General features: G+C 48.1%; 1 protein-coding gene across 1 annotated transcript in view; it reads left to right on the top strand.

The window, feature by feature from the left end:
• SLC5A1 (solute carrier family 5 member 1) overlaps positions 1-23,320 on the top strand; it is a 279,347-nt gene that overhangs the window by 122,366 nt on the left and 133,661 nt on the right. The window contains exons 5-6 of the mRNA XM_085634551.1: positions 6,165-6,269; positions 15,657-15,762. Of these exons, the coding sequence (XP_085490677.1) occupies positions 6,165-6,269; positions 15,657-15,762 (211 nt within the window). The remainder of the gene's footprint in view (positions 1-6,164; positions 6,270-15,656; positions 15,763-23,320) is intronic.

Raw genomic sequence — 23,320 nt, 5'->3', positions numbered from 1 at the left:
TCCTTTGGCTTTTGCTTTGTTCGCCATAAGTTGGCAGTGTATGCTCAGACGTGAGTCCCTTGCTCACTTTGCCACTGGATTCAAGCAAGCCTGGCTGAAGACGGCTGAAATGCCAGAAACCGGTCCTAGGAAGCTTGTTTCCGGTCCAGGAAAGACATGGCTTGGCAGTTCGGGCTGGACTGTTCCCATGAGGCACAGGGTCAGACTGATTTGCATATGGCCATGTATGAACTGGGGTGGCAGAGTGGGCTAAAGAATGGTGATGGATTAAACCCAGATCAGTTGACTGGGGGTGAGTGCTTGCAATGTTCAACACTCCGTCCATCATTTCCTTTGGCTTTTGCTTTGTTCGCCATAATTTGGCAGGGTATGCTCAGACGTGAGTCCCTTGCTCACTTTGCCACTGGATTCAAGCAAGCCTGGCTGAAGACGGCTGAAATACCAGAAACCGGTCCTAGGAAGCTTGTTTCCGGTCCAGGGAAGACATGGCTTGGCAGTTCGGGCTGGACTGTTCCCATGAGGCACAGGGTCAGACTGATTTGCATATGGCCATGTATGAACTGGGGTGGCAGAGTGGGCTAAAGAATGGTGATGGATTAAACCCAGATCAGTTGACTGGGGGTGAGTGCTTGCAATGTTCAACACTCCGTCCATCATTTCCTTTGGCTTTTGCTTTGTTCGCCATAAGTTGGCAGGGTATGCTCAGACGTGAGTCCCTTGCTCACTTTGCCACTGGATTCAAGCAAGCCTGGCTGAAGACGGCTGAAATGCCAGAAACCGGTCCTAGGAAGCTTGTTTCCGGTCCAGGGAAGACATGGCTTGGCAGTTCGGGCTGGACTGTTCCCATGAGGCACAGGGTCAGACTGATTTGCATATGGCCATGTATGAACTGGGGTGGCAGAGTGGGCTAAAGAATGGTGATGGATTAAACCCAGATCAGTTGACTGGGGGTGAGTGCTTGCATTGTTCAACACTCCGTCCATCATTTCCTTTGGCTTTTACCGGCATTATAAGGCAGCTCTGGACCCAGCAGTGTAGGGGGTTCTGTCCGGGAGGGATAGGTTTCTCTCTCAAAAATGGCACACTACTCTCCAAGTGTAATCCATGCTCCTCATCCCAGACCAGAGGTCACCTTGGATGAGCAACACTCTCCATATAAAGCCCATTTAGAGACCCCTCTCAATGTATAAGGCTAAGAAGTCAACCAAAGGTGACTGTGTATGTGTTCCTGCCCAAAGGTCAGAGGACACCTTGGGTAAGTTGTAGTTTTCCTATAATACCCAAAGGTGTCCTGCATATCTGAGGATAAGCATTCTTCTGTAGAAGCAGAGCAGACTCTGTACAGTACTCCTTCATGTCCCCTCTACCCAAAGGTCACAGGTCTCCTTGTGGGAGCTATCCCTCTAATATGCAGGTTTTCCCTTTCAAAGGGCCAGGAGCCCTCCTGGGATGCACATTGATATACTGCATCAGAATTTGACGTACTAATGTCCAGGTGTTTGGGGGTTCTTACTCCAGGGGGATGTGCCATCTCCATATAATAATGTTGCAGGGTACCCCAGGTGAGGGTAAGACATCCTTGGTGGTGCCATTTGATTTGTGTGCAGTGCCGAAGGAGAGCATCCTGGCTTTGGGACCTCTGTCCTGGGATGAGTTGCCACCGATGTGTTCTGAGGATGCTTGTTAACAGATCATACCATCTTGGGAGAACTTGATGTTCATAAGTTTCTGAACAGTAGCAGTGACATAATTTGCCATCTCTCAGGAATACCATGCAAGGTTCCCTATGCGAGGATCAGTCGTCCTTTGGCTATGGACATTGATATGTTTGTAGTACTCTTTTTTACGCAGCTGTATATACTGCAAACTCGACCTGAAGGTATTGAAGCACTTTAATGAACACCAGTTACATTACAGAAGGACATATTTTTTTTTTTAGGCATGGGAGATTGACTGGCAGATTTACAAGCCCCTTGCCACACTTTTGCGCCACTGTTGCATCACTTTTGTGACACAGCGGAGGCATAAACAATGCGGCCAATTTACAACATGACGCATCTAGGGAGATGCATCACGTTGTAAAGCCCTGCGTCACATTATACCTGCATCATGTATAATGTATGCAGGGTGGGCGTTCCCATGCAGAAAAGTCTCTTAGAAGTGATGCAGTGAAATCTACAAGATTTCACTGCGCCACTTCTAGGATGCCACTGTGTCAAAACCTTACGCCTGCTTCAAGCGAGTGACACAGTACAATGAGTAAAAATACAGCAGTGCAAATCAGGCTCACCTCTCGACCCGGTTCCTGCTCAAGTGCTCACGACCCTTGCCCCTGCCATTGCTCAACCTCTTATCTCTATCTGGAATTCTTCTCTCTCCACCGGCCAATTCCCCATAACTTGGAAACAGGCCATGCTGATCCCTATTTTAAAAAAGGCAGAAGCTGATCAAGCAGTCTACTTTAACTATCGTCCGATATCACTTCTCCCCAAACCAGCCAAAATATTAGAAAAAATCGTGCAGGAGCAACTGGCCGACTATTTAGAGACCCAAAATCTCCTCCACGACTCACAATCCGGTTTTAGATCCGGCTACAGTGCGGAGACAGCACTATTGGAGGTCTCTGAAACTATTAGGGAAAGCGTGGACAGAGGATAGGTTGCCATGTTGGTACTCCTCGATCTGTCCGCAGCTTTCGACACTTTGTCTCACTCCATACTGTTAGACAGACTCTACAAAATAGAGATTCGTGACACGCCTCTGGCCTGGATCAAATCCTTTCTTACGGACAGAACGCAACAGGTGTGGTGTCACCCCTTTATGTCCAAAGACAAAAAAAGTCTCAGTTGCGGAGTCCCTCAGGGATCGGCGCTCAGCCCCCTCTTCTTTAATGTCTATCTGTCACCATTGGCTAGGGTGGTAGAGGCTTCTGGAGTCAGAGTGGTCTTGTATGCTGTTGATACTCAGCTTATCTTCTCCTTTAAAGACCACTCTGACAAAGGACTCTCGAATTTTAAAGCCTGCATCTCCAACATCGTATCCTGGATGACCTCCAACACCCTGAAGCTAAACACCGACAAAACCGAGGTGCTTTTTTTTAACCTAAAAACTCCTTTACCTACATCATTATGGTGGCCGTCGGAATTAAACCCTCTCCCCCCGGATGTATGTCGTTACAACGCACACTTTTACAACGCATGCACTTACAACGCATTTTTTACAACGCAACATCCACTACAACGCATGGCATTACAACGCAGGACACTACAACGCATTTTTAAAAACTACCTTTACAACGCATTCCATTACAACGCATACTACCTTTACAACGCATACCATTACAACGCATAATATTACATTGGATTTAAGGTAAGTATTGGATAGTATAGGGGTAAAAATTACTATTCTTACTCCAGGGGGTGCAACAGTAGGGTAAGTGTTGGATAGTATAGGGGTAAAAATTACTATTCTAACTCCAGGGGGTGCAACAGTAGGGCAAGTGTTGGATAGTATAGGGGTAAAAATTACTATTCTAACTCCAGGGGGTGCAACAGTAGGGCAAGTGTTGGATAGTATAGGGGTAAAAATTACTATTCTAACTCCAGGGGGTGCAACAGTAGGGCAGGTGTTGGATAGTATAGGGGTAAAAAATTACTATTCTAACTCCAGGGGGTGCAACAGTAGGGCAAGTGTTGGATAGTATAGGGGTAAAAATTACTATTCTAACTCCAGGGGGTGCAACAGTAGGGTAAGTGTTGGATAGTATAGGGGTAAAAATTACTATTCTAACTCCAGGGGGTGCAACAGTAGGGCAAGTGTTGGATAGTATAGGTGTAAAAATTACTATTCTAACTCCAGGGGGTGCAACAGTAGGGTAAGTGTTGGATAGTATAGGGGTAAAAATTACTATTCTAACTCCAGGGGGTGCAACAGTAGGGCAAGTGTTGGATAGTATAGGGGTAGAAATTACTATTCTAACTCCAGGGGGTGCAACAGTAGGGCAAGTGTTGGATAGTATAGGGGTAAAAATTACTATTCTAACTCCAGGGGGTGCAACAGTAGGGTAAGTGTTGGATAGTATAGGGGTAAAAATTACTATTCTAACTCCAGGGGGTGCAACAGTAGGGTAAGTGTTGGATAGTATAGGGGTAAAAATTACTATTCTAACTCCAGGGAGTGCAACAGTAGGGTAAGTGTTGGATAGTATAGGGGTAAAAATTACTATTCTAACTCCAGGGGGTGCAACAGTAGGGCAAGTGTTGGATAGTGTAGGGGTTTTAATGTAATATTATGCGTTGTAATGGTATGCGTTGTAAAGGTAGTATGCGTTGTAATGGAATGCGTTGTAAAGGTAGTTTTTAAAAATGCGTTGTAGTGTCCTGCGTTGTAATGGCATGCGTTGTAGTGGATGTTGCGTTGTAAAAAATGCGTTGTAAGTGTAGTGCGTTGTAAAAGTTGCGTTGTAAAGGTTGTTCCCCTCTCCCCCCCCTGTACCGGTCAAGACGGCCCGTAATCTGGGCATCCAAATTGACAATGAACTGCTAGGTAAAACACAAATTCTTAAAGTCACTTCTGCCTGCTTTGGCAAACTGCGCATGATAAAAAAGATCTCCCCCTATCTGCCCACTGATTCCTTGAAAACTATCGTACATGCTCTCATCATGTCCCGCCTGGACTATTGTAACACCAGCATATTTCCTTCAACGACTTCAGATGGTACAAAACGCAGCGGCCTGGCTGATCTGTAACATCCATTCGATCTCCCCCATTTGAAAAACCTTCACTGGCTTCCTATTTCTTCCCGCATTCAGTTTAAAGCCCTGGTCCTGACATTCAGGGCCTTGAATGGCAAGGGGCCAGGCTATCTCAGACAAAGGCTGAAGCGAGTCCATTCCTGCCGCACGCTCAGATCAAATCACCTTCCACTTCTGCTCCCCCCCAGGTACTACAGATCTAGAAAAGGTGGTAGAGCATTTGCAGTGATCATGGCAAAGCTATGGAATGCTCTCCCACTCAACATCCGTATGATCGACTCTGAATCTCAGTTCAGATGTAAACTGAAGACCTGGTTATTTGCAAGCTGCTAGTCTCTCTGTCCTCTACTGTCGCTGTCCACAGTGCCGGGACACCCCCGTTGGGGGTAGCCGAGCGCTTAACAAATTTCATAATAATAATAATAATAATAATAATAATGAGTAAAGGCCTCCCCATACATTACTAGAGTTGCGTCGTCCTTGCGACATGACTCCAGTAATGCGTGACTTTTGGGCCAACAGATGCGTAAGACTTTCTGACGCATCTGTCAATCCTTGCACCATGGTGCGCCATATTGTAAATACGGCGCATCGATGGTGGTCAAGGGTATCGCAGGCTGGCGCAGGGAAACTGATGCATCTCTACAGATGCGTCAGTTTCTTATAAATCTGCCCCCCTGCGATTTGCCTAGAATCACAGAATGTGCATGAGCCTAAGAACTCTTGCCTAGTCAGTCGTGGCTCTGAATGCGAGGATTAGACAAACTCTCCAGTAATGTATTGATCTCTTTGAAATACCAGAAGAGGGCATCCTGTCTATGGCTGTCGGCCCACTTCTCTGGCATGAGTTGTCATTTCTGTGCAATACTCTAAAGGGACTCCATATGCAATCAGCAGACGTCCTTTGGAGGTGCACATGCATGTGTGGTTGGTAATAGCCAGATCCTCGTATTCATGTATGTGAGGACCTCTGTTCAGTGAGGAGTAATGATCTCTATTTTAGATCTTGTGCTGAGTTACTGTTTAAAGTGAATAGGACTTCAGAAGCTGGATGGAGATATCCACCTTCGGATCAATATTCATAGAACATCCCCTGCTTTTGGGGATCCTGAGCCGGTGACCCCGCAGTATGAGCCCATCTTCTGTATCATTGAGTTTGTCGCATGCCCTCCAGTGTCTTGGGAGTCTCTCTTTGTCGGGCCCCAGCCAGTCGTTGGCATTGCTTAGGAAGTCCTGCCATGCGCCATTCTGCAGGGTGCCCTTCACCTTCATCAGCACTGCATCAGTGGCTGTGGCATTTCCATAGCAGAACTAAAGATCAGGGCATCCTTTAAAATCTCTCCCTCCCCATGCCTGTATCCCTTATTCCCACCCCCTCTTTACATTCTTTTTACCCATGTCTCCTTGCAGGTGGTAACCATGCCAGAATATCTGAAGAAGCGTTTTGGGGGCAAGAGGATCCGAATCTACCTGTCAGTTCTTTCTCTGCTGCTCTACGTCTTCACCAAGATATCGGTGAGTCCAGTTTCTGTTGCTTCTCCCTGGCAGGACTCATCCCCACACCCTCCATTGAATATCTCTTGGACTGGAGGCCTACGGGTGCTGCTGTGAAGACCTCAGTCTCCTAGTGCTCTTATGCTAGCCCCTCTTACCAGCAGCAAGTTCACATTAGCATCTAAATTTGCAGTATAAATCTACCCACTCTCTCCCCTCTGCATACCGTTGCTCAACATGCAGCATGTGAAATGTGCAAGCTATGTATGTTTATTAATGTGTATGTGAATGTGGAACACCCACAGCAACACCCATTGCCCTCCCCATTCCACGCTAAGTATAGCCTGAAAGGGTGCCATATTTACAAGGCAAATTTAAGTCATGTTAAGTGGTTTAACGCTGCCTTGTAAATAAGGCGAAGCCCCTATCGCCACCACAACATCCAAAAATGTGACATTATGGTGGTGATAAGGGTTTGTAAGTATGCCCCTCAGTGTCATCCCATCAATTCTCTTCCATCTTTACCCCTATAGGTAAACACTATCTGGGTTCAGCTATGCAGCAGCACAAGCAGCAAGGGGTGCCTTGTTTGCGCCTAGAACCTGTCAGAGTCCCTGGATGACAGGCGAGGCTTAGGTCTTGAAATAACCCATGTTCAGTCTCTCACCAGCAAGTATGCTTCATTTAAAATATGGAAAGGGTTTCCAACACAGACAGTGTGGCACATACGTGACGTCACACAGCTTTCAAGGTGATGACGGCCGCAGAACAGCAGTGCTGACTTTAGTCCCTCCTCAAGAGGAGCAGAGCCATCCACCCCAACAGAAGAGCCATGCCATCCATGCCATTCATGCCCCCCGCCTCAAGAAGAGCAGAGCGATTCATTCCCCCTCCCAGAGGGGTAGTGTGCTTCAATCTCCTCAGAGCAGCAGTGCTGTACTTTCCCCTCAGAGGAGTAGCACCGTTGCTGTACTAAGAGGAGCTATGCCACCCATTCCCCCGTAGCAGCGTAAAGCTAGGCTGTGTGAACATCCTGTATCGCACTAGGCCCCACTGACACCAAAGAAGTACACAGCCACACAGGTTGCTTGGTACGGGTGAAAGACCACGTGTGGCCAGAGGATGCACACAGATGCCTATCTGGGGCAGTGTCCTACCACAGGGTAGTCCCAAGTGGCTCACTACATCCCTTTCCAACTCGATATCATAGTTTATCGTTTAATGTGACATACGAAGTCTCTGAGCCGTTGGCTCGGTGGGAGATTCGGTCTAAGGCTGTACCGCTGGTGACGTGGGCGGTCTTCAGTTTTTCTTGGGTGTCTCGATCGGTATCACTTATTTCTATCCCTTTGGGCCGCCTGGTGTATGGTTATCTAGAGAGGCACTACTGGGCCTGTCGCTGTCGGGTGAGGTGCCCATTGTGATGTTTTTTTCTTCTGCTTCATGGCTCTTGTGAGCTTGGAATATTGATTTTCAGGAACCACAAGATGTTTTTGGTCACTTGTTCATTCCCTTTTCAGGTGCTGATCATAGTTCCAGCCACTTCAAGCACTGTCCATACTCCAGGCTCGAAAGATGTTTGGAATTTCTATCCAGGCCTTTGATCTTTGATGATCACTTTGTCCACTGGCACAATTTTCAGTGTTGTTGCCCGTCATATCAGGCTTGCGCGCACATTGTTTTGCGTGTGTCGTGCATTAGTACCCACTAGATCATAGGGTGATGGCGATCATCTTGAATGGACTGGGATCATGTCTCCACTGGGCCCATTAAGCATTAGTGACGAGGGAGGGTGCTGTGTGGTGCAGTGTGGTGTCCCTCAGTATTCTTGGAGGAACTGCTGGAGACTGAGTTCAAGGTTGGTCTTCTCCACTGTGGCAATCCAAAGGGCCTTGTTCAGGGTGTACGTGAAGAGTTCGGCCTCTCCATTTGCTTGTGGCCAGTGGAGTGTGATGCGGCGGTGTCATATTCCCAGATGTTCGAGTACTTCTTTAAATTCAGATTCTTGGAAAGGTGGCCCGTTAACTGTTTTGTTTCATCTGAGAGGCCGAACAGTGTAAAGAACTTTTCAAACACTGGTGTGACATTGGTGAATGCTGTGGTGTCGACTACTTCAACGATCGTATATTTTGAGTAGCCGTCCACCTTCTGTTATGATGGGTGCTGGGACTTCTTGGGAGCTGGTGAGTTGAGACATGGGGCATTGTCGTACCAGTTTGTCCACATGTGCGACTTCATCTTTGCAGTGCCTTGATGCCCCCCATGGGCCAACATGGTTACTCGATGTTGGAGGCTTTTGGGGCTCCCCAGCAAATATGAGTCCATCGTGTGTGGCAATGAGTTTGTTGCATACCCTCCAGAGGTTTGTGATTCTCTCTTTGTCGGTTCCCAGCTAGTCATTGGCATCGCGTAGGAAGTCCTGCCACGAGCCCTACTGCAGGGCACCTTTTACCTTCATCAGCACTGCATCAGTGGCTGTGGCATTTTCGATTTTGCACAGGCTGAGTGCCTTCAAACAGGCTCTTTGTGACACCACATCAAAATTGCTCACATTCATGACTCCTTGGAGCCGTGACAGTGTCTCTCACGTGGTATCTTGGAATACCTCCAACGCTGAAGATATGCCGAAGTTCAGTCTTTTATATCTGTGCAGCCCAAGGTGCGTGGAAAATGTTGTTATGTATCTGCTTTCTGCCAAGAGCAGTAGCTGATGGTATCCAGCATTCAGACTTTGCTTTGAAAACCCTCGCAACCCATTCAGATCAGCGATGATGCTGTCCATGGTGGGCCTGATGTGCCTCTCTCACTTTATGGCTTGATTTGGGAGGCGCACATCGTATCTTTCCTGGCTGTTTTGGCTTCTCGGCTATTACTATGGATGATACTCAGGGTGTTGGTTCAGACAACTTTTCAATTACCTAACCATTGGTTTTCGAGCTTTTCGAGTTCATGTTCGGCTAGTGGTCGTAGATGGCAGGGCACATGCCGTTGGCAGAGGAAGATGGGTTTTACTGATTTATCAATGTGCAGTTTGATCGGAGGGGGATCCAGGCATTCTTGGCTGCTGAATAGTTTGGGGAATTGGCTCAGTATTTCGTTGATCTGGTACGCGTTCACGTTTCTTGCGAATTACACATCCTAGGTCTTCTGCAGAGTGGCTTCCTAGGAGTGTGTCAGTTTCCTTGTCAACCAAGTGAAACGTTAAAATCTCTTAGTCATCTGAGAGCACGCTCACAGTCATGCAGCTTTAAGGTGGCGGCTTCCACTGCTCACTACACCCCCAAGATGAGGCGTACCCTCACTCTCCTCAGAACAGCAATGCCCTTCTCTCTTCTCAGTGGACCAGTGCCATCCAGTCCTCCAAAACATCCATTCCTCAGAGGAGAATTGCCATTTTTCTAAGAGCAGCAGTGCCATTACTTCCTCTCAGAGGAGCAGTACCATGCATGCCTCTCAGAGGAGCAGTGTCATCTATTGCTCTGAGAGTAGCAAAGCACCCATTCCTCTCTGAGAGGCAGTGAAGCATTCCTCTCAGCGGAGAATGGGCCTCCATGCCTCTCAGAGGAGCAGTGACCTCCATTCCCCTCAGAGGAGCACCATCCTCCTTTCTCCTCAGTGGATGTAAATGTAATGTAAATGTATGTGTCTTGTAAAGCGCACTGCTGCCCTGAGGCGTCGTGGCGCTGTAGACCGCTGGGGAACCCGTCCTGGTTATCCCTGTGAGATGGTCCCTCCAGGGTATCTCCAAGGTGAAACCAGGCATCCCCGGCGAATGTGGGGGGCCGTTGTGGAGATGAGGCAAGCTAATGCCCAGAGTTGCCGAGTGTGATCCCTGGATCTGGGCCTCCATTCTCCTCAGTGTCTTTCAAGCTCCTCAGGGGTGTCCACCCTAGATCCATGAGTGCCAGATTAAAACTACATTTTCAAGATAATCACTGATGAAGATAATGAGCCCAGTTCAGATGTATTGCACGTAAGTGTATCTTAAACATGTATGTTGAATGTCTTCAGCGGGTCCTATCCTCCTGGACCTGCACTGGAAACCTCTGTCTTGGTGGAAAAGTCCCACAAGTTCCTTATTCTGCCCAGCAGTGCCACTTATTCTATTCAGAGGGGCTGCACCGTCTTTCTCTCAACTGAGCAGTCCCCTCCTTTTCATTTTCCTTTTCCTCAGAGGAGCAGTGCCCTCCTGTCCCCTCATTGGAGCAGTGTCATCCTGCCCCTTGCCATCGTCTCCCCTCCGTGGAGAAGTGCCATCCTGTCCCCTCATTGGAGCAGTACCATCCTGTCCCCTAAGCGGAGAAGTGCCATCCTGTCCCCTCAGAGGAGCAGTGCCATCCTGTCCCCCCAGTGGAGCAGTGTCATCCTGTCCCATCAGTGGAGCAGTGCCATCCTGTCCCTTCTGTGGAGCAGTGCCATCCTGTCCCTTCTGTGGAGCAGTGCCATCCTGTCTCCACAGAGGAGCTGTGCCATCCGGTCTCCACAGAGGAGCAGTGCCATCCTGTCCCCTCAGAGGAGCAGTGCCATCCTGCCCCCTAAGAGGAGCAGTGCCATCCTACCCCTCAGTGGAGCAGTGTCACACTGTCCCCTCAGAGGAGCAGTGCCATCCTGCCCCTGAGAGGAGCAGTGCCACCCTATCCCCCCAGTGGAGCAGTGCCATCCTGCCCCCTAAGAGGAGCAGTGCCATCTACCCCTCAGTAGAGCAGTGTCACACTGTCCCCTCAGAGGAGCAGTGCCATCCTGTCCCCTGAGAGGAGCAGTGCCACCCTATCCCCCCAGTGGAGCAGTGCCATCCTGTCCCCTCAGAGGAGCAGTGCCATCCTGTCCCCTGAGAGGAGCAGTGCCACCCTATCCCCCCAGTGGAGCAGTGCCATCCTGTCCCCTCAGAGGAGCAGTGCCATCCTGTCCCCTGAGAGGAGCAGTGCCACCCTATCCCCCCAGTGGAGCAGTGCCATCCTGTCCCCTCAGAGGAGCAGGGCCACCCTATCCCCCCAGTGGAGCAGTGCCATCCTGCCCCCTAAGAGGAGCAGTGCCATCTACCCCTCAGTAGAGCAGTGTCACACTGTCCCCTCAGAGGAGCAGTGCCATCCTGTCCCCTGAGAGGAGCAGTGCCACCCTATCCCCCCAGTGGAGCAGTGCCATCCTGTCCCCTCAGAGGAGCAGTGCCATCCTGTCCCCTGAGAGGAGCAGTGCCACCCTATCCCCCCAGTGGAGCAGTGCCATCCTGTCCCCTCAGAGGAGCAGTGCCACCCTATCCCCCCAGTGGAGCAGTGCCATCCTGCCCCCTAAGAGGAGCAGTGCCATCTACCCCTCAGTAGAGCAGTGTCACACTGTCCCCTCAGAGGAGCAGTGCCATCCTGTCCCCTGAGAGGAGCAGTGCCACCCTATCCCCCCAGTGGAGCAGTGCCATCCTGTCCCCTCAGAGGAGCAGTGCCATCCTGTCCCCTGAGAGGAGCAGTGCCACCCTATCCCCCCAGTGGAGCAGTGCCATCCTGTCCCCTCAGAGGAGCAGTGCCATCCTGTCCCCTGAGAGGAGCAGTGCCACCCTATCCCCCCAGTGGAGCAGTGCCATCCTGTCCCCTCAGAGGAGCAGGGCCATCCTGTCCCTTCTGAGGAGCAGTGCCATCATGTCTCCACTGAGGAGCAGTGCCATCCTGTCCCCTTAGAGGAGCAAGCCCCTTCTATCTCCTAAGAGGAGCTGTGCCATCCTGTCCCCTCAGTGGAGCAGTGCCATCCTGTCCCCTGAGAGGAGCAGTGCCATCCTGTCCCCTGAGAGGAGCAATGCCATCCTGTCCCCTGAGAGGAGCAATGCCATCCTGTCCCCTGAGAGGAGCAGTGCCATCCTGTCCCCCCAGTGGAGCAGTGCCATCCTGTCCCATCAGTGGAGCAGTGCCATCCTGTCCCCTCAGAGGAGCAGTGCCATCCTGCCCCCTAAGAGGAGCAGTAGAATCCTGTCCCCTCAGTGGTGCAGTGGAACCCTGTCCCCTCAGTGGAGCAGTGCCATCCTGTCCCTTCTGTGGAGCAGTGCCATCCTGTCCCCTGAGAGGAGCAGTGCCACCCTATCCCCCAGTGGAGCAGTGCCACACTGTCCCCTCAGAGGAGCAGTGCCATCCTGTCCCCTAAGTGGAGCAGTGCCATCATGTCCCGTCAGTGGAGCAGTGCCATCCTGCCCCCTTAGAAGAGCAAGCCCCTTCTATTATTATTCTATTATTTATTTTCACTTTCGTTCACCTCCTGTAGCAGCTGGTGCAGACTTCGACCCGGGCCAGTGAACATGGGCATCTGTTGCCATGACAGGCGATCCCTCGCCCTGTGAGTGGGCGAAGAGTGATAACAAGTTCACCAAAAACTAGTGCCTTTTACTGTAAACACCCATATCTCCCCCCTCTACCCCAAGCCGGCTCGAGGACAGCAATCTATGGAATGGATTAAAGAGGTGCTTTGCTGCTAAGAACTTGTCACTAAAAGCCGCCACTAAGTAACGGGTTTGAAATAATGGCTTTTGAATCTTCAGGAGGAAGCAGATGGTCTGACGTCCCACTCCAAATGCAGCAGAAGCCAAACTCCCGGCAGACATCTCTTCAGAGATGACATCAGCAGCAGCGGCACCAGTGGCCACAGGTCTTGCCAGAAGGAACACTTGAATAAGAGACTGGAAAACAGATGTTTAACTTTCCAATATAAGTGCGGTTCACAGAAATCATGTAAGCCTTGGAGCGGGCATTGCCGCATGCCATCTAAGAAAGAGTCCAAGTCCTGCTCATCCCACAGAAAGAGGCTGCAGCCAAGAGTCCGCAGGGCAGGGGGGCCTCCAAGCACAGATCCTGGAAACCTTCATTTTCGGGTCCGAGTGCTGCCCTTTGGTTTGAAATCCACTCCTTATGTTTCTGCCCAGGCGTGCAGCTCCTCTGGTGGTGGGTCTTCATCGGGAAGGGATTTGTGTCCAACCCTTCCTGCTCGATTGTCTGGTGTTCTCTGCATCTTTGGAGTCAACAAACTCTCATGGTTGCTCTTGGATCCCAGATTTCTGATCATTCTGGAAAAATCACAACTCTCATAAGACCAAGTCGTCATTGGAGCCAGATTCTTGACGGCCAAGACTCGATAAGGTCCAGGAACATCTGGCAGGCTTCCTTTCTCTACACTCTTCGGCTGCGGCAGCCTGGCTGCAGGTGCCAGAGGACTCGGCAGCGACTTCTTTCTTAGGGCCTTGGACCAGATTCCACCTGAACAAACCAGTGAGGCACATTCTCACGCTTTGGACACCATCTAGCTGGGATTTGGTATTCCTATGGCTCAGGGAATAAGGCAGAATTTGTTGTGATGGATGGATTCAAACAACATTCGGAAAGTGAATATTGGATAAAGGGATATTGCAGATTTTCTCCTCAAACTCCAATAATTCTGACATCAGATGCCTGAAAGACAGGATGGGGCAAATGGATCCAGTCTCATTAGATTCAGGGGGGTGTGCTCGTAAAGTTCAGAAGATCAGGTGGCATATTTACAAGTCTGCAGCGCCACCGTACCGCCACTTTTTTGATGTTCTGGTGGCGCTAAAGGCAGGCCTGTATTTAGAAGGCCACGCAAAGCCACTTTGCATGGCTTTACCCAGCCTTGTAAATGTGGCCCTCTTTCTTGCAGTACACTCTTTTAAAGTGGTCTATTATGAGTGCTGCTGTGGGTGTTCCCACGTGACACTCATGGCTTTTTTACACTGCTCCAGATTTACAAGGATTGGCCTTTCAAGGGGAGGCGTTAAAGTGGTGCAATGAGGAGAAACACTTTTATTTCTCCTCGTTTTTTGCTTTTTCTATATGTGCTGCATTCTGCAGCACACATAGAAGAATCAGAATGCAATGTATGATTGCTTTTGTGCAGGAAGGTTTTCTCTTCCTGCACATACACAATCATCCCTGCAATGCAGGCACCATTGCACCATGGTGCAAGGGTACCTGTGTTGGCGCATGGCTCCTGTTTTAGCGCCTGGGCAGGGGAGAGCACAGGGGTGTGCAGTATTCCTGTAAATATGGCGCATCCTTTTGCTTTTAGGTCTCGCCTGACCCAGCGCATGCGCTGGTCTGGTGAGACTTATTGTGAGGGCTCAAAAAAGGGCTACCACTGTAGCATAGAGCTACAGTGCATGTGCGCGGCGCGCGTGCCTCACTTTCGCGGCCGCATGTCCGCTTTGATGATTGATCGCGATTGCGATCACTTTCACTTTGATGTTCTTTGAGCCAGTTTTTTTTTCTCCTGTTTATTACTTCTATGTAGTAATGGTGGCACCCGTGCGCCGCCATTACTACAGAGCAGTAATAAACAGAAACAAGCATTGGCATAGCCAATAGGTCTCGCTTTTGGGACCTTATAACTATTTAGTTATGCAACTGTTGCATGGCTAAACACTTATAAGGTCCCAAAAGCGAGACCTATTGGCTATGCCAATGCTTGTTTAATGATGCACTTTAGGACAGCAAAATGGCTTGCGGCGCCGCGCTGCACCATTTCATTGTAAATATCCCCCTAGGTCTTCCAATTGGAGAAAGTTCAAGGCAATTCATTTGGCTGTCCTTGCATTTTCCTCTCTAGTGCTGGGCAGACCAGCCATTGTCAGGACAGACAGACAACACTGCGGCGAGACCCTATTTCAGCAGGCAAGGGGGAACGAGGTGTCAATCTCAAAATCAGCTCTTTAAGAGCAATTTACGTCCAAGGACTTGTACAGGTCTTGGCAGACAGATTAAGCAGTGGAATGCCATCACCCCAGGAGTATAGCCTCGACCGTCAGGAATCCCAACAGATCGGTCAGGCCTGGGGGTGGTCAGTGGTAGACCGTCTCCCGTTGAGCCAGACTGCTCCTCTCCCACTCTTCTGCGCGAGAGCGATGGCGAGCAGGCCTTGGGCTGTGGACACATTATCAGGCCCTTGGCTGATCTCCCATGCGCCTTTCCTCCCTTTGTCATGTTCTTGAGTTTCTAGTGAGTATAAGGAGGGAGGAGGTGGAATTGATTCTCTAGCCTGCCCCCCTCATATTGGTTTCCACTCTTAAAAGCAATGAGGAGCAAACAGGAGTAGCATCGTCCTATTGTCCAATCTCATCTGTCTTTTCCTCTCAGACTTCCGGTTCCCTCTTGCACTTCCCCTCTGCCCTTCTCCCCACCTCCTGGAGCTGTTTTCATCTTACTGAGGAAACCTCTTGTGAGTGCTTTGTTACCTGGCTGCTTATAAACCCAGTTTCTTAGCACTTTGTGTTTAGCAGCGTTACAAGAGACCCTCCCGCCCCTCTCACTGGTGCCTGCCCAGCTCCTGGAAGCCTCCTCTAGCGCTCCTACACATGGCTCTAGCCAGTTCTCCCACTCTGCTCCCCAGGATTGTTCAGCTTCTTACATTTGATTCTTTCTCTTTCAGGCGGACATGTTTTCTGGCGCGATATTTATCAACCAGGCCATGAAACTGAACATTTATCTGGCCATTGTCATGCTGCTGATCATCACTGCACTGTACACTGTCACAGGTGGGTGTCACTCTCTCACACTCGCTGTCACTCTCTCACGCTCACAGGTGAGTGGCACTCTCTCACACTCACTGTCACAGGTGGGTGTCACTCTCACACTCACTGTCACAGGTGAGTGGCACTCTCTCACACTCACTGTCACAGGTGGGTGTCACTCTCACACTCACTGTCACAGGTGGGTGTCACTGCCTCACACTCACTGTCACTCACTCACACCCAATGTCACAGGTGGGTATCACTCTCTCACACTCAGTGTCACTCTCTCACACTCACTGTCACAGGTGGGTGTCACTGCCTCACACTCAATGTCAAAGGTGGGTGTCACTGCCTCACACTCACTGTCACAGGCTTGTGTCACTCTCTCACACTCACTGTCACAGGTGGGTGTCACTCTCACACTCACTGTCACATGTGGGTTTCACTCTCACACTCACAGGTGGGTGTCACTGCGTCACACTCACTGTCACTCACTCACACCCAATGTCACAGGTGGGTGTCACTCTCTCACACTCAGTGTCACTCTCTCACACTCACTGTCACAGGTGGGTGTCACTGTCTCACACTCACTCACAGGTGGGTGTCACTCTCTCACACTCACTGTCACAGGTAGGTGTCACTCTTGTACACTCACTGTCACAGGTGAATCTCAGCCCTCTTACTGTTGCAGGTGGGGGTCACTCCATCTTCCTGTTACGGATGAGTCTCACTCCCTTTTACTGTCGCAGGTGACTGTCACTCTTTTCCCTTTAATGTCACAGACAAGGCTCACTCACTTTTACTGTTGCAGTTGAGTGTCACTCTATCCCTCTTACTCTCATATTCGAGTATCACTTCTCTAATTGTCACAGGTGAATGTCACTTCTCTTACTGCCGTAGGTGAGTGTCACTCTCTACCTTTTGCTGTTACAAATGAGGCTCACTCTCTTTTACTGTCACAGCTGAGTGCTACTCTGTCTCTCTTACTCCCACATTCGAGTGTCACTTCTTTTACTGTCAGAGGTGGGTGTCACTCTCTCTCATTTACTCTCATATTCGAGTATCACTTCTATTGCTGTTACTGGTGAGTGTCACTTCTCTTACTATCACAAGTGAGTGTTACGGGCTCCCTCTTACTCTCATGGGCATTTCTCACTCCCTCTACTTTTTCACCCACTCCCTCTTTCTGTCACAGGCGAGTCTCACACCCTTCTACTGTCCGAGGTGAATCTAGCTCACTGTCTTACTGTCACAGGCGAGTCTCACACCCTTCTACTGTCCGAGGTGAATCTAGCTCACTCTGTCTTACTGTCACAGGCGAGTCTCACACCCGTCTACTGTCCGAGGTGAATCTAGCTCACTCTGTCTTACTGTCACAGACGAGTCTCACACCCGTCTACTGTCCGAGGTGAATCTTGCTCACTCTGTCTTACTGTCACAAGTGGGTCTTACTCCCTTTTACTGTCATCAGGAAGCCTCTGTTTCTTTAAAGCTTTATTTATCCAAATAATCGCAAAAGAAGCAACATAACAATAATTCAGGAGCAATAAATAGTGTTGTACAATAATAATTTATAGGTACATTAAAAAACCCTTTATCGTCGCAGGATACATACATTCTAGGGTATATTTTGCATATCTTATCTCATTTATTCGGGTACTCCTAAAAACCATAGTCCTTGTCTTTAGTATGCCTCATTTTACCTACCCATTGTTGGAATCTGGGTGGATCCGGCTATCTTCAGTTTTGTAAAATCAAAGACTTGGATACCAAAGAAGCAATAACAAACATTTGCAATGCAATAGGTCTCGCATTATAAACGTGTGAGCAGTTGGCATTGCTAATAATAATGATAATGGCATTTATTTATGTGTTTGTTTTATAAAATAGATAAAAAAGGCATTGTCATGAACAATGCCAATAGCTTAAACTTTTGCAAATGCGAGACCTATTGCATTGCAAAAGCTTGTTTCAGTACTGCAGGCTTTTCTAAAGTTTTAGTCACTACTCAAAATGAAATCCATTTTATCAGCGTTGCCAGTGCTCCTTTATGTTTAATGCCATAAATGAAACACAATCTTTTAAGTAGATTGCTTAGCAGCATCTCCAGCCCCGATCACAATGTCTCACTTCATGCTGGACATTGGGCACCCTGTTTTCATGCAGCGCCAAGACGGGGTGAACTAATGCACAGACTGAGGTCTGTCAGCCTGCGAGGTTCAAAGCATTCCTTGCAACAGTCTGCTGTGTCAAGGTATTGCCATGTGTACAGCACACACTCTACAACAGCAAGTGGTTTCAAAGTTGGGGGTGACTTCCCAAACTTTCCCGAGGTGTTCATTGGGTTTGGTGACAGCGTATTTATGCTGACAGCCCCAAAAAACAGTTTGTGGTTGTGTGTGTGTGGTTGTGTGTGTTTGGGGTTGTGCGTGGGGTTGTGCGTGGGGTTGTGTGTGTGGTTGTGTGTAGGGTTGTGTGTGTGGTTGTGTGTGTATGTGTTGTGTGTGTGAGTGTGTGTGCGTGGTTATGTGTGTGTGGTTGTGTGTGTGTGTGGTTGAGTGTGTGTGTGGTTGTGTGTGTGTGGTTGTGTGTGTGTGTGTGGTTGTGTGTGTGGTTGTGTGTGTGTGTGTGTGTGGTTGTGAGTGTGTGTGTGGTTGTGTGTGTGGTTGTGTGTGTAGTTGTGTGTAGGTGTGTGGTTGTGTGTGTGGTTGTGTGTGTGTGTGGTTGTGTGTGTGTGGTTGTGTGTGTGTAGTTGTGTGTGTGGTTGTGGTTGTGTGTGGTTGTGTGTGTGCTTGGTTGTGTGTGTGTGTGGTTGTGTGTGTGTGTAGTTGTGTGTGGTTGTGTGTGTGTTGGGTTGTGTGTGTGTGGTTGTGCGTGTTTATGTGTGTGTGGTTGTGTGTGTTTTGTGTGTGTGGTTGTGTGTGTGTGGTTGTGTGTGTGTGGTTTTGTGTGTGTGGTTGTATGTGTGGTTGTGTGTGTGTGGTTTTGTGTGTGGTTGTGTGGTTGTGTGTGTGGCTGTGTGTGGTTGTGTGTGCTTGTGGTTGTGTGTTTATGGTTGTGTGTGTATGTGGTTGTGTGTGTGTGGTTGTGTGTGTGGTTGTGTGGTTGTGTGTGTAGTTGTGTGTGTGTGTGGTTGTGTGTGTGGTTGTGTGTGTTTATGTTTGTGTGGTTGTGTGTTTTATTGTGTGTGGTTGTGCTTGTGTGTGTGTGGTTGTGTGTGTGGTTGGTTGTGTGTGTAGTTGTGTTTTTGGTTGTGTGTAGTTGTGTTTTTGGTTGTGTGTGTATGTGTGTGGTTGTGTGTGTGTGGGGTTGTGTGTGGGGTTGTGTGTGGTTGTGTGTGTATGTGTTGTGTGTGTGGGGGCGTTGTGTGTGTGTGTGTGGTTGAGTGTGTGTGTGTGTGTGGTTGTGTGTGTGTGTGTGGTTGTGTGTGTTTATGTGTGTTTATGTGTGTGTGGTGGTTGTGTGTGGTTGTGTGTGTGTGGTTCAATCAATCACATTTATTTACGGTTGTGTGTGTGTGGTTGTGTGTGTGGTTGTGGTTGTGTGTGGTTGTGGTTGTGTGTGGTTGTGGTTGTGTGTGCTTGTGGTTGTGTGTGTGCTTGTATGTGTGTGTGGTTGTGTGTGTGTATGTGGTTGTGTGTGTGTGGTTGTGTGTGTGTGGTTGTGTGTGGTTGTGTGTGTGGTTGTGTGTGTGGTTGTGTGTGTGTGGTTGTGTGTGGTTGTGGTTGCGTGTGTGTGGTTGTGTGCATGTGTGGTTGTGTGTGGGTGTGGTTGGGTGTGGTTATGTGTGTGGTTGTGGGTGTGGTTGTTGGTGTGGTTTTGTGAGTGGTTGTGGTTGGCACATCACATGGACGTTTAATGAAGGAAATGCATCATAAAGACAGACCCACTTCTTTAAACCAGGCAGCGGGGTCTTCTTTTCAGGTGAACAGACCCCATTCTCCCCAAGCCCACCAGTAGAAAAAAAACGCTCATTCACGCTTTTATAAACACATGGACTCTCCGTAGAAAAATGAAAAAGAAGCATAGAGCAGGCAATAGCACCAAGCACAGGAAACTCTTTTCAGGCTTGAAAACTATGCAGAATATGAAAATTCATAAATACAAGTTAGACCATGCAAATCGTCCCTCAAAAACAACAAAACTGTTTAATTAATGTTTTTTATTGTGTGAGGATGTTTTAATTAAAGTTTAAACATTTGATCATACCAAAGACTATAAAGGGGTGGAAGGCGAGATTTTAAAAGGATGTGGTTTAATTACTGAAAAACTAAACCGACAGCATCTTATTTGCTTATTTGTTCTACTGTTCTAAAATACCATGCGGGGATGTTTGGCGAAAAAAGTTTAAGCATTTGAAGATGCAGACAAACATATTCAAACAAAGAGTTTTGAAGCGACTGGCTTATTTTAATTTTTGTACAAAATATTAACTAGTCAACGTACATTTTCTGAAATCGCCAGTGAAACACACGTACACTTATTCAGTTTGGCTCAATGTGGGCTTCCGCCACAAAAAAACCTGTATTAACTTTCCAGATGTACTTTTGCTATAATCGCGGCACCGGCGCTTTACTTTTAACATTAAAAGTAAAGCGCCGGTGCCACGATTATAGCAAAAGTAAAGAAATAGAAAGAAGCACTATTTCTTTACTTTTGCTATAATCGCGGCACCGGCGCTTTACTTTTAACATTAAAAGTAAAGCGCCGGTGCCACGATTATAGCAAAAGTAAAGAAATAGAAACAAGCATCTATTTCTTTACTTTTGATATAATCGTGGCACCGGCGCTTTACTTTTAACATTAAAAGTAAAGCCGCCGGTGCCGCGATTATAGCAAAAGTAAAGAAATAGAAACAAGCATCTATCTCTTTACAAAGAAAAAAACTGGGGGGAAAAATGCTACTGCCGGCTGTCAGCCTGCGAGGTTCAAAGCATTCCTTGCAACAGTCTGCTGGGTCAAGGTATTGCCATGTGTACAGCACACACTCTGCAACAGCAAGTGGTTTCAAAGTTCGGGGTGACTTCCCAAGCTTTGCCGAGGTGTTCATTGTGTTTGGTGACAGCGTATTTATGCTGACAGCCCCAAAAAACAGTTTGTGGTTGTGTGTGTGTGGTTGTGTGTGTGTGGGGTTGTGTGTGTGGTTGTGTGTGTGGTTGTGTGTGTGAGTGTGTGTGCGTGGTTATGTGTGTGTGGTTGTGTGTGTGTGTGGTTGAGTGTGTGTGTGGTTGTGTGTGTGTGTGTGGTTGTGTGTGGTTGTGTGTGTGTGTGTGTGTGTGTGGTTGTGTGTGTGTGGTTGTGTGTGTGTGGTTGTGTGTGGTTGTGTGTGTGTGTGTGGTTGTGAGTGTGTGTGTGGTTGTGTGTGTGGTTGTGTGTGTAGTTGGGTGTAGGTGTGTGGTTGTGTGTGTGTGGTTGTGTGTGTGTGGTTGTGTGTGTGGTTGTGTGTGTGTAGTTGTGTGTGTGGTTGTGGTTGTGTGTGTGGTTGTGTGTGTGCTTGGTTGTGTGTGTGTGGTTGTGTGTGTGTAGTTGTGTGTGGTTGTGTGTGTGTTGGGTTGTGTGTGTGGTTGTGTGTGTTTATGTGTGTGTGGTTGTGTGTGTTTTGTGTGTGTGGTTGTGTGTGTGGTTGAGTGTGTGTGTGGTTTTGTGTGTGTGGTTGTATGTGTGTGGTTTTGTGTGTGGTTGTGTGGTTGTGTGTGTGGTTGTGTGTGTGGTTGTGTGTGCTTGTGTGTGTGCTTGTGGTTGTGTGTGTATGGTTGTGTGTGTATGTGGTTGTGTGTGTGTGGTTGTGTGTGTGGTTGTGTGTGTAGTTGTGTGTGTGTGTGGTTGTGTGTGTGGTTGTGTGTGGTTATGTTTGTGTGGTTGTGTGTTTTGTTGTGTGTGGTTGTGCTTGTGTGTGTGTGGTTGTGTGTGTGGTTGGTTGTGTGTGTAGTTGTGTTTTTGGTTGTGTGTGTGTGTGGTTGTGTGTGTGGCATTGTGTGTGGGGTTGTGAGTGTGGGTGTGTGTGGGGTTGTGTGTGGTTGTGTGTGTATGTGTTGTGTGTGTGGGGGGGTTGTGTGTGTGTGTGTGGTTGAGTGTGTGTGTGTGTGGTTGAGTGTGTGTGTGTGGTTGTGTGTGTTTATGTGTGTTTATGTGTGTGTGCTGGTTGTGTGTGGTTGTGTGTGTGTGGTTCAATCAATCACATTTATTTACGGTTGTGTGTGTGTGGTTGTGGTTGTGTGTGGTTGTGGTTGTGTGTGGTTGTGGTTGTGTGTGCTTGTGGTTGTGTGTGTGCTTGTATGTGTGTGTGGTTGTGTGTGTGTATGTGGTTGTGTGTGTGGGGTTGTGTGTGGTTGTGTGTGTGGTTGTGTGTGTGGTTGTGTGTGTGTGGTTGTGTGTGTGGTTGTGGTTGCGTCAGTGTGGTTGTGTGTGGTTGTGTGCATGTGTGGTTGTGTGTGGGTGTGGTTGGGTGTGGTTATGTGTGTGGTTGTGGGTGTGGTTTTGGGTGTGGTTTTGTGAGTGGTTGTGGTTGGCACATCACATGGACGTTTAATGAAGGAAATGCATCATAAAGACAGACCCACTTCTTTAAACCAGGCAGCGGGGCCTTCTTTTCAGGTGAACAGACCCCATTCTCCCCAAGCCCACCAGTAGAAAAAAAACGCTCATTCAAGCTTTTATAAACACATGGACTCTCCGTAGAAAAATGAAAAAGAAGCATGGAGCAGGCAATAGCACCAAGCACAGGAAACTCTTTTCAGGCTTGAAAACTATGCAGAATATGAAAAATCATAAATACAAGTTAGACCATGCAAATCGTCCCTCAAAAACAACAAAACTGTTTAATTAATGTTTTTTATTGTGTGAGGATGTTTTAATTAAAGTTTAAACATTTGATCATACCAAAGACTATAAAGGGGTGGAAGGCGAGATTTTAAAAGGATGTGGTTTAATTACTGAAAAACTAAACCGACAGCATCTTATTTGCTTATTTGTTCTACTGTTCTAAAATACCATGCGGGGATGTTTGGCGAAAAAAGTTTAAGCATTTGAAGATGCAGACAAACATATTCAAACAAAGAGTTTTGAAGCGACTGGCTTATTTTAATTTTTGTACAAAATATTAACTAGTCAACGTACATTTACTGAAATCGCCAGTGAAACACACGTACACTTATTCAGTTTGGCTCAATGTGGGCTTCCGCCTCAAAAAAACCTGTATTAACTTTCCAGATGTACTTTTGCTATAATCGCGGCACCGGCGCTTTACTTTTAACATTAGAAGTAAAGCGCCGGTGCCACGATTATAGCAAAAGTAAAGATAAAAATTAAATCCATAATCGTGCGGTGAAACAGCATGCCCATACCAGTCCATAAATGCGGCTTGGAAATATTTTTCAATTTAGGGGAGCCCTAGCCCACCTTCTACCTGGCTCAACTGCCTCAAATGTAGTGTTTTTAGTTTGGTACGTGTGTTGTTCCCTGACCAGATAAACATACGTAACATTTGATCTACCTGCAAGAAATAGCTTTGAGGAATTTTGATGAGAACATTAGAAAAAATAGAGATGATTAACGGGAACACCACCATGGTTGTGTGGTTGTG

Source organism: Triturus cristatus, chromosome 11, assembly GCF_964204655.1.
Source record: "Triturus cristatus chromosome 11, aTriCri1.1, whole genome shotgun sequence".
Taxonomy (NCBI): domain Eukaryota; kingdom Metazoa; phylum Chordata; class Amphibia; order Caudata; family Salamandridae; genus Triturus; species Triturus cristatus.
The sequence above is the reverse complement of the archived record's forward strand: the minus strand, read 5'-3'. Positions and strand labels throughout refer to the sequence as shown.